Here is a 12,057-nt window from a genome sequence, read left to right as displayed (position 1 = left end):
AATCAAAAAAATTCTGTGGCAGTTGCACATTATAAAGTTAAACAGTGCTTTGCAGAGCTCTGGAAACACTAATAATGACATATGTTTTGTGGTCAGGAAGGTCACTTTTATTCTTGTTGCTTCCAATTTAATGTCTGTTTTTGAAACACTCCACGCAACTAGTCCATTTTCTATCTTATTGTTCAGATCTTATCACACTTCTAATCAGTCTGCTGAATGCATTTTTAGAAAAGAAAGTTATAAATACAGAAAAAATAGTTGCGTATTTTTCTATAAATCTGTATAACAGTCCCTAAAAAAAAAAAATCTTTCTATGCATGGAAAATAACCTCAAAACCAGTCCTACAGAAATGAAGTTTAGGCTATTCATAACCATTGCCAATAATTAGCAATGTACGTTTGGAGGGATGGAATAGAGAGATATTATAATACTCCATGCCATTTCAGTGAATTAGAACATGACAACAAAAGCACTCTTACAATTTAATCTCATGCTCTGAAGATGTATGTGTGAGAAAGATGTATCGCAGGAAGCCTACTTTTACATTTCCTACATGAAATCCCAAGAAACTACTCTGAAATCACCGAGATGCTATGAATGCAGGCAACAGTAAATGATTTCTGTCCACAATAGCTATGGGCTGAAACCAAGCCAGTTAACAGGAAAAAGATACTATTTCCTGTTTGCAAAATTTCTTCTCAACGAGACAGGTAGTTCTCAGCATCTCAGGAGCCCCCAGCACTGGGCACACTGCAAGCAGCCATCTGAGACTTTGGTTCCCAGTCAGTCACAGGCTGCACTAGGCTACAGGACAGCACAGGGACACATAAAACACTGCAGTTTTATATTCGAATACAGATAAAGCTGGAAGGTGGGGGCAACAGTAGCAGAAATTAATTATGTGTCAGATACTCTATAAGTACCTTACAGTTGACCCTCATTTTTACCTATGAAATAGATAATATTATTATTCCCTATTTACAGATGAGAAAACTGAGATGAAGAGAATTTCATTTCCTTGTCTGGAGAAAGTGACTTAACCATCCCACTCTTCAGCCTCCCAGTTAAATTTGTCCTCTCTCTAATTTTCTGACCTTTCAAAGGTTACATTTATGATCATGAATATACACATTTTCTATATTTGTAGCAAATGTTTAGGACCCAACCAGTAGATGGAACCATAGCGGTTGTCATGCCAAGATATATCCATTTTTCAAAACCTAACCGGAAATTTTGTTTGAAGATGGCAGTGGAAGGAACAAAAGTGTGTGCTGGGAAGGAGGAAGGGCTTGTAGGGATGGAAACATATGTCTTCTCTCCTCTAAACAATTTTTGAAAAAGAGCCAACAGAGGCAAACTTGGCCTTTATTTTTCATGAGCACATAAATAATCACATCTTCTGTGTTCTCACCAACAGACATCTCCAGCACCCCTCCCACCCTGTGTTCACCTTTGTTGCCATCAGTGGCAATCACCACCTTCCATTCCTCACACTTTACACCTTTATTTCCAATCAGTCACACATCCCCCAGGAACATATTATCAGTCAGGAAAAAAAAACCACGACACAAATAAAACTGCAAGTAAATTGCTCCAGCCTCTCCATCCACCGGACCATCACCTGTCAGCCCCTCCTCTATGAAAATTCTGGATGAAGTACTACCCTCACTACTTTTCTGTTACACTTAGTACAAAACAAACATTTTAAACATCAATCTTTAATTCAAATTCTTATTGCAATTACTAAATATAACTGAAAACCTGTACTCCTCGGGTAACAACTTCCTTTTGAAATCTTCTTCTCTAGAGGAAGTGAATATATTTCCCTTTGCTCGGGGAGCTAAGAGGAATAAGCACCCTCTCACTCCCCACCAGCACTTCTAGAGCATTGGATACAACTGTTCCCCAACACCACCTGGCATTTATGCCAGTTTCTACTTCCAGCATTAGGTCCTCCTTGATACTCACCTCTAGAAAAATTTCTCCTCCCCATGTCTCATGTTGCTTAATTTTTACAGCAAGGCAACAAAGTTGAGGCTAGACAGGATATATTTATACAGCAAACTCCTACCATCTAAACCCCAACTGCTCTTAGGGTACGTGTTTATGTGGGGTTGGGGGGTGGGAGATTAATACTGGTGTTAAGAAGTAGGTGAAATCAGGAACGCCTGAGAATGTGACCCAAAGACTACACAGTAAGGTCTCTGAAGTAAAATGAGGAACAATTTTCCAGGTAAAACCAAGACTTAAGCAGTAGAAGCCCATGTGGCACTGAGAACCTGGTCCAACAGCAAAGACACACTATTTTTCCACCAGAAACTGTAAAATGTGCAAAATATAAACTGCCAGCTTTTCAGGCATTAATCATGGGTTTCTATTTTAAAAAGCCATCGGCTCAGCAGACAATGAAACGTGCTCTCAGAATTAAGAACTTTCTCATCCTCCGCTGACTCCTTTCCTTTCAGGGCAAGTGCAAGTTCGATAAAGATATGCATATCCTCAAGTAAAACTTGTGACCTGCTGAGGTCTTAGGCCTGATAGATAATTTTCAGATTTAGAATTAGCCACACATTTCTGTAATCCTGCATCAAGACTGCTTTGCACACAAAAGAAAATAAAAGTCTGCTGAATTTACTAAGTGAATTCAATTATGAACACCTCCCAGGAAGGCAAGAATCTTGATAACAAAAGACTAATTCTAACAAAGGTTTAGTCTAAGTAAAATATCAGATGTAAAACAAGTTTGAAAATTACTGAAATCAGGTGATGGAATCATGAGGGCTCATTATACTTGTCTCTCTACTTTTGTGTATGTTTGAGAAATGTGCATAATTTAAGAGTTAAACAAATTAAAATATAAACAAATTTAGAAAAGCTCTCAGAATGCCGTATGTCTTCCATGACAATGAGATGGGCTAAAACACAGGTTTAGCACGTCTAATACCTGCACAGAACATGGAGGAGTAGAAATGAGAGGGACCAAAAGTAAAACGAAAAACAAGATCGTGTTTATTGGTGCCAGGGAAAGCCAGTCTTCTTCACAGCATAAATTCAAAAGTTAGTTCACTAGGCTGAGGAAGTCAGGACAACGTGGAACCACCCGGACTGACAGTTTGTACAGACAGTAACAGCCATTGCAGGGAGTACACTCTATGGTACCCATTTCTTCTCCTTGATTAATTAGCATTAAAATCTCTGCCCCGTGCTTTCCACTCACTTCCAATGGGCTCGACGTGATCTACCCCACGAGACACTTGAATTTTATGAGCTCAGGAGCTCATCCCTGAGATTTGCAGGATCCTATTTACCTTAATTTAAGAGGAAGAGGAAGAAGAAGAAGAGGAAGAGGAGGAGGAAGAGGAAGAGGAGGAAGAGGAGGAAGAGGAAGAGAAGGAAGAGGAAGAAGAGGAAGAGGGCGAGGAGGAAGAGGAAGAAGAGGAAGAGGACGAGGAGGAAGAGGAAGAGGAGGAAGAGAAGGAAGACGAGGAGGAGGAGGAGGAGGAGGAGGAGGAGGAGGAGGAGGAGGAGGAGGAGGAGGAGGAGGAGGAGGAGGAGGAGGAGGAGGAAGAGAATGAGAAGAGTGATTTCTTTTAGAGACAAACTTATAAGCAGAAAAATACAAATTACAAAATAGTAACAAAACTTTCAACAAAGTACAGGAGCCGTAGGTTAATGGTACTTTCCTTTGATTACCAACCTATATTTTATTTTAAGGCAGAAATAACATTTCTGAGTTCAATTATCCCCCCAAAAATCTCAAAGATGTAACTGTTCTACTTTTATAATAACAAATATTAATACATGGGAGGAGAGTAGCATATTACTAAAAATTTGTCCACTTAATAGTAGCAACAGAATTTTCCCCCTACACAACATAGAGTTTCATTATAAGATACATGAGATTAAAATTATTTAAAAAGAAACAAGTGAGATGAGATACAGTAATTCACATCTCAAACAGAAAGTATTTTAAAATATTTTTCATGAATATTAATAATACCAGTAATTAGCACTTAAACATTTTCCAACAATAGACATAATTTTCACAGAATAGCCACAGACTTAGCACTAGGAATGAGGTAATAGTCATCTTAAGGTATATTTTTACCTTTCAGTGGGTGTTAGTATTTACAGTGTTTCACATCAAAAGAATCTGTGTACATTGTATACATGATACTACTGTAAGTTATAATTTTCAGAAGCATATGAAATAAACATGAAAAATTTCTCAGATGCACTGTAAGTAACTGCTATGTTTTGAAATCAATTTTAAATTATAGACAAACCAGAATGTAATGCTAAGATAATATTAATCAGAAAAATCATAAAAACCTACCTTAAAGAATAAAAATATGTTTGAGAAAAACTAGAATAATTCTATAGCAATCAAACTAATGACATTTAAATTTTCAGAAATAGGTACATTTTAAAACATACCTTAAAATATTCATGGCATAAATATACCTTTGAATGTGTGCTTACAAATTGCAAAATAAGTGGTAAAATCACTGTCAAATGTAAAATTTCACTTGTTATTAAACTGTGATCAATATTAAAACAAACCCAAACACACCGTAGGAGAGAGCAAGGACAGCAGATCCTAAGCAGTGCGGGGAGTGTATCTGATACGTCATCCCCACCCCAGGGGAGACACCAAGAATCAGTCACTGCTCTCTTCCCTGGTCTAAGAAAAACCCTCAGAATCATTTTCAAAAAGAACACTTCAGGTAGCTATTACCAGTAGACCACAGGTGAAATACCAAATAAAACCTGTCATCTATCCCTAACCTAGGATTTTAGTGACCCGAAACATTTAAACGGATTTTTAGGTAATCATTTTAAAATCAGAAATGGTTATGCTTTCATATTATTTAGAGTTCACTTAAATCAGAAATGGATTCCAATAAATTTTTCACTTCAAAGACAGGCTCTATACTGAAACAACTGTCACAGAACTCGATAAACACAATGACAAACCAAAGCCCATTAGTAAGAAATAATGGGATATGCTGGGTTGTTTTTTTTTTTTTGGGGGGGGGGGGTATGCTGTTTTCTTTTGAGAAAAGAAAGCATATTCTTTCTTCCAAGAGTATGTTTTGAGAGTTGACAATGAACATACTCAGGCCATAACGAGAATACTGATAAAACAGAAAAATTAATACCCTTTTCAATATACACATGTTCTCATTCTCCACTCATTAAAGTAGAGCAGTGATCTAAGGCATTAAGGATCTTGAATTTCCCGTCAAGGTTCTAGACATTTTGGTAACCAACAAGAAAATAAGAAGTAAATGACTGATTTATGCAATTAGAAAAGATACCAAATGTAACACTTACTTTTGCAAAGGCTTCAAAAATGTCAAAGGAAGGTGGCAGCTGAGAAGCATCCTGTATTTCTTCTCTCATGAAATGCTGAAATGTCATTGCAAGTTGCCTGAGGCCCTCTTTTTTATCTTCCGTCAGTTTGTTAATATCTTTTTTAAAGAGAAAATAAATCACACAATCACGAAGTGAACTTTTAACGGATAATTTTCAAGTGTTCAATGTCGGCTGTTAAACCAGGTATTTTCTGCCTTACGTTCTATTCTGACAGAGAGCAAATACATATCATTCTATCTTCTGACAACTACCATTCATGATACATGCATTATCAAGGAAATTCTGCCAAACTTGATCTGCAATGTAAGATCAAACACCTATCAAAAAAATAAATGTGCATACAGATGAAAAAGCTTAACCAAGATCAGTAAGGTAGTATGTTACCAGATTTTCTACATCATCCTGTGCACACATACACATCATTATAAATTCTTATTAAGTCAGTGAGTTTAAGCAGACTTTTCCATGAGATAATTTACAACCAGGTAAACAGATAAACAGAATCATCTCAAAGGCAAGAAGACAAAAAATGAGAACTGAAGCGTTCAGATAAAGTTCAAATAGATGAAATGTGTCATACAAAAAGTGTATCATGAAGCCAACATGGACCAACCAAAGAAATCTCAACTTTAAAGCTAAATGAACAAAATATGGTGCCGCTTCAACCCAAACAGCAGGAGATGGTTCTAAAGCTAATATAACCCCCTTAAAAATCAGTTTAAATTATCTCACAAATAGGGCATTAAAGCTAAGATTGCACAATTCAATTAACAACAGTTGAGAGCATTTCACCTAAGGCAGTGTGCACGACACTGCTACTGAACAGGACTCATGTTAGTGGTAAAACTCACGGCAAGAGACGCTAATTACCTACCAGTAACATAACAAGAAAAAATGACTAATCTGTTCTCTATTAAAACTTGAAAAGATACATCAAGTTGCACTACGGCATAACTCTGTTGCTCATATCAGGTCTACATATTTTCTTTAAATTACTTGTTTAACAAAATAATTAACTTGATGATTTCTTAATAATAATTTATTAACACTGGCACTTAGGATTCCATAACCATAAATCTGTACTAGACCATCTTCTTATTTGCCTCCATCCAAAAGTATTAAATCGTGTACAAAATTACTCTATGAGCTCTGGCTAGTTTTAGGTCAAAGTCATTTACAACCTCAGTGGAAACGCTAATAGAATCTGGTCTTTAAAAGAACCCTAAATGGGCTTTGTTATGAACTAAGAAATAAAATAAAATGTTTTATAAAATATTATATGACTTCCTAATTTCTTAGTATCAGTAACAGGAAAGTAGGAACAGCTGTCAAATATTGGAATGGAATGGAACAGAATTTGAGATCAGGCCGGGCATGGTGACTCATGCCTGTAATCCTAGCATGCTGGGAGGCCGAGGCGAGTGGATCGTTTGGGCTCAGGAGTTTGAGACCAGCCTGAGCAAGAGCGAGACCCCGTCTCTACTAAAAATAGAAAGAAATTAGCTGGACAACGAAAAATATAAAGAAAATATTAGCTGGGCATGGTGGCACATGCCTGTAGTCCCAGCTACTCGGGAGGCTGAGGCAGGAGGATCGCTTAAGCCCAGGAGTTTGAGGTTGCTGTGAGCTAGGCTGACGCCACAGCACTCTAGCCAGGGCAACAGAGTGAGACTCTGTCTCAAAAAAAAAAAGAATTTGAGATCAGATTGACTTGGGTTTCAGTCCTAGTTTTGACACTTACTGGCAGAATATAGTCACTATCTCAGGTTTGAATAACGAACTGCCGGACACCTTTCATAAACATATGAGGGTGAAGCAGAGGATGAGAAAGCCTCCAATCTGCAATGCTACTTCTATTTGCTTTCATCTTAGCCAAGAAAGTGTTACCAGGCCAGGCACAGGGGCTCATGCCTACAGTCCCAGCACTTCGGGAGGCTGAAGTGGGAAGATCAATTGAGGCCAGGAGTTTGAGACCAGCCTGGACAACACAGGGAGACCCTGTCTCTACAAAACACAGAAAAATTAGCTGGATGTGGTGATGAGTGCATGCAGTCTCTGATACTCAGGAAGCTGAGGCAAGAGAATCACCTGAGCCTGGGAGTTTGAGGTTACAGTGGGCTATGATCGTACCACGCACTACAGCCTGGGGAACAGAGCAAGACTCTGTCTCTTAAAACAAACAAACTGCTTAAAACAAACAAAAAGACTTCCAGGTTGCTGAACACATGGAGGTACTGGAAAGTGGTGTGTTCAGAAAAGGCATGAAAACTCCCCGCTTCACACCTTGCCCTGCGCATCTCCTCATCTGGCCATTCATCTGCATCCTGCAAAATAGCTAAGGCGTCTTACATCTATCATACAACATGGTGACTATAGCTAATAACAATGTATTATATACTTGAAAATTGCCAAAAGAGTAGATTTTAAGTGTTCTTACCAAAAATAAATGATAAAAAATAACTTAAAAAATAATAAAGTATCTTACAAGTCCAAAAATTAAAAAAAAAAGGTCCTGTGCCAATATGAAAGGAAAATAAAGTCTATATTTGCTTAACACTCAGATCTGGAAAGCCTTTTAAGTCATCCCAAAAAGCTGGGCTACTGCCATGGAAGTTCAGGAGAATTGTAACAACACTCAACAAGTCATCTGTACTTTCCTTAATATCTAAAGGACCAATAACTCTAAAAGCTCCCTAGAAACCCCCCATCTTGCCCCATTTACTGCATTACTCTACTGATATCAAAAAGAAACCAGGAGAGGAAACCAAGTGAGGAAAGAAAGGAAAGAGATAGGGAGAAAGAGAAGAAAAATTATTTTGTCAAGTGGACTAATGGTTATACTACCCTGCCTAAATTGCACATCTCTTATGGGGTTTTACAAACCCTTATATGGCCAAAGCTACCCTGAAATAAGTGAAATAAACTAGTATGTCAGTTGCATATATATTAAAAAAAAATTTGTTAGGTTTGTCTCACATAATTAAAAGAAAACAGAAAAACAAAGTTAGAAATAAATCAGTTCACCAGCTCAGCAAACAAATGATAGGAATTTTTTAAAATCTGGATAGACAATCACTTACTTGACTCCAGGTCATAAAATGAGTAAAGTTTCTCTGATTCTGAGGGTGTTTCTTCCATCTGTAAAGGAAAGAGGGAAAACACCAATAATAATTTCAAATGCTTCAATGTATAAATGTGTATGTTAGGGTATCTTCAGATATTTAAAGGAAAGTCTATCAAAAAGACCCATTTCCTAAATGTTCTCTCTCTTCATCACTCTTATTAGAGTTGAATTACTTAATAAATAACAACCTTACAATAAAAATCTAACCTGCACCTTACTTTACCAGCTTAATTTCCAAATGCAAAACCCTTTTTACAAGAAGTTTCCATACTTTTACATTGTTAAAGCCCTCTACAAAATTTTATGCTGGCCAAAGAGGTCAATAAACAATAAGGAAAGAACAGATCTGGAGCCTGAAATAATTTGAGAAAGATACTCATACAAAAGCCTGGCAAATAACTCTGACAACCTTCACCAGAGCAGTATGTCACAGACCCTACTAACTGTTTTGGCACTGCATGAAAAAGGGCTGAAGAAATCATTTCAACGAATTCTGGCTATAAAAAAAAAAAAAAGATAAGCATTCTTCCATTTAATATTAATTATTATCTAATTAGTATCTACTTGAAGAGGCAACTAAAAAAAATGACACATTTGCCCTGTGCATTGATTCAAAGTAGAAAAGTTATAAAGACAATGTAACAGATACTACTAACGTCTTAAACCCCAGACATAGGACCTCCTGTCTCTATTCCCAGAAGCAGATCACAGGGCCTTCAAAAAGGGGCTGTGCACTTCTTCCCTGCCACTGATTCCATGATTAACAGGAAAGTAACCAGTTTTCTGTCTTAAGATACTCCCTGGAATAATCCACCTTCCAGATACATGGGTATAATTTTGGCCTTCAGTATGAATAATACACGCATATCTCATTTTACTGTGCTTTAGTGGATTGTGCTTCACAGACATGCAAATTTTTACAAATTGAAGGTTTGTAGCAACCCTACATTAATCAACTCTATCAACACCCTTTTTACAAAAGCACGTGCTCACTTTGTGTCTCTGTATCACCTTTTGGTAATTCTAACAATGTTTAAAACTTTCCTACGATTATTATATCTATTATGTTGATCTGTGATCAGTGATCTTTGATGTTACTGTTTTAATTGTGTTAGGGGGCTACAAACCACAACCCATATAAGACAGCAAATTTAATCAATAAATACTGTGCATGCTCTGACTGCTTGACTGACCGGCTGTTCCCAGACTCTCTCTCCCTGTCCTCGGGCCTCCCTATCCCTTGAGACATAACAATATTGAAATTAACACAACTAATAACTCTACAATGGCCTGTAAGTGTTCAAGAGAAAGGAAGAGTCATGAGTCTCTCACTTTACACTAAAAACTAGAAACGATTAAGCTTAGTGAGGAAGGCATGCCAAAAGCTGAGACAGGCTGAAAGCCAGGCCTCTTACACCAAACAGTTAGCCAAACTGTGAATGCAAAGAAGTAGTTCTTGAAGGAAATTAAAAGTGTTACTCCAGTGAACACATAAATGATAAGAAATTCCCCAAATCCTAGGGTCCTTAAGAATTATGCTAAATCTATTCTGCCTTGTGCTCTACAAATGGAACAACAAAGCATGGATGACAGCACATCCGTTTACAGCATGGTTCACTAAATATTTTAAGCCCATTCTTGAGAACTACTGCTCAGGAAAAAGATTCCTTTCATAACATTACTGCTCGTTGACAATGCACCTGGTCACCCAAAACTCTGATGGAGATGTACAAGGAGACTAATGCTGTTTTCATGCCTGCTAACAGCATCCATTCTGCAGCCTATGCTTCAAGGAGTAATTTTGACTTTCAAGTCTTACTATTTAAAAAACACATTTTGTAAGGCTATCACTGCCATAGACAGCGATTCCTCTTATGGATCTGGGCAAAGTCAATTGAAAGTCTTCTGAAAGGATTCACCATTCTAGATGCCAGTAAGAACATTCATGATTCATAGAAGGAGGTCAAAATATCAACAATAACAGGAGTGTGGAAGAAGATGATTCCAATCCTCATAGACAACTTTGAGGGCTCAAGACTTAGGTAGAGGAAGTAACTGCAGCTGTGGTGGAAACAGCAAAAGAACTAAAACTAGAAGCACAGCCTCAGGAGGTGGCTGAACCGCTGCAATCTCATGATAAAACTTGAACGGATGAGGAGTTCTTCTAATGGATGAGCAAAGAAAGCGGTTTTTTGAGAAGGAATCTATTCCAGGTTGAAATGACAAAAAAGCATTTAGAATATTATAGAAACTGGGTTGATAAAGCATTGGCAGGGTCTAAGAGGACTGACTCCAATTTTGAAAGAAGTAGTACCATGCGTAAAATGCTATCAAACAGCATCGCATGCTACACAAAAGCCTTTCATGAAAGGAAGATTCAATAGATGCAGCAAACCTTATTGTTGTCTTAAGAAACTGCTACAGCCACCTCAGCCTTCAGCAACCAGTGCCCTGATCATTCAGCAGCCAACAACACTGAGGCAAGACCTTCCACCAGCAAAAAGATTATAACGCACTAAAGGCTCAGATGACTGTTAGCATTATTTAGCAATAAAGTATTTTTAAATAAAGCCATGTACATTGCTTTTTTAGTCATAATACTATTGCACACTTGCAACACAGTATAGTGTAAACACAAGTTTTATATGTACTGGGAAACCACAAACTTCTTAAGACTCACTTTATTGCAGTGGTCTGGAACCAAACCCACCATATCTCCAAGATATGTCTCTCAATGGAACTTCAAATGTTTGTTAAATTAAAACCCAACCATATTTTATGAGTTTTATACTTACAAGTTTGAAGACAACTCTGCCAAGAAGTCGGACAGAGTCTGGAGGATATCTGGGTTTGCAGCTTTTAAGAGATTTGCATTCCCGCTTGTGGTGTTGCCAAGCTTTTTTCTGTTGAGACAAGAGTGGGGAGGACATACGAGACATAAAATTTAACTTTCACTTACACTGGTTTTGAACACTGAGGGTCATCAACATTAATTTCAACAGTCTAAATATAACTGCAAAATAGAAAATGGAAGCAATATTCTAAATCTGTAAATGATCCAGGATTCAGTCTTTGCCAAGCATGCAATTACCAGGCATGGACATCAGCAGTTCCAGCCTCACCTCTGTCCTTTAATTTGCCCCCTGGTTATTACCTGGCTGGTGGAGTCCAAAGAAAGACCATTATGGCTTACTTACTAATGTATAAGATAGCCTTTTAACTGATTAAACAGGTTTCAATTATAGACAGTCATTCTGAATATAAAAAGAAAATATCACTCCTAATTAGAAAATGAAACACACAGTTCAGGAAAATCAAAATAGGGATGATAGTCTTCTGAGTTTCTGCACTGCTACCAGTACAGAAATATCAGGACTGCTAACATACCTAAGAATATAAAACCTTTTTGTTTTTAGAGAAAACATAGAAACGGTGATTAGCTAAGATCATCAAATGTCCAGTTTGCCCAGCACTGTCTGGTGTATACTTATATCCTGGCTTTAATAGTAACAGTGTCCCTTTTTACTCTGAAAAGTGTCTTGTTTGAATAATA

At 37.5% G+C, this 12,057-nt stretch overlaps 1 protein-coding gene across 5 annotated transcripts in view; it reads right to left on the bottom strand.

The window, feature by feature from the left end:
• The window catches only part of SMYD3 (SET and MYND domain containing 3), a 358,877-nt gene that overhangs the window by 297,999 nt on the left and 48,821 nt on the right, over positions 1-12,057 (bottom strand). For all 5 annotated transcript variants that reach the window (XM_045537179.1, XM_045537180.1, XM_045537181.1 and 2 more), the window contains 3 exons: positions 11,300-11,407; positions 8,461-8,518; positions 5,339-5,475 (listed from right to left, as the gene is read on the bottom strand). In XM_045537179.1, the coding sequence (XP_045393135.1) occupies positions 5,339-5,475; positions 8,461-8,518; positions 11,300-11,407 (303 nt within the window). The remainder of the gene's footprint in view (positions 1-5,338; positions 5,476-8,460; positions 8,519-11,299; positions 11,408-12,057) is intronic.

Source organism: Lemur catta, chromosome 25, assembly GCF_020740605.2.
Source record: "Lemur catta isolate mLemCat1 chromosome 25, mLemCat1.pri, whole genome shotgun sequence".
Taxonomy (NCBI): Eukaryota; Metazoa; Chordata; class Mammalia; order Primates; family Lemuridae; genus Lemur; species Lemur catta.
The sequence above is the reverse complement of the archived record's forward strand: the minus strand, read 5'-3'. Positions and strand labels throughout refer to the sequence as shown.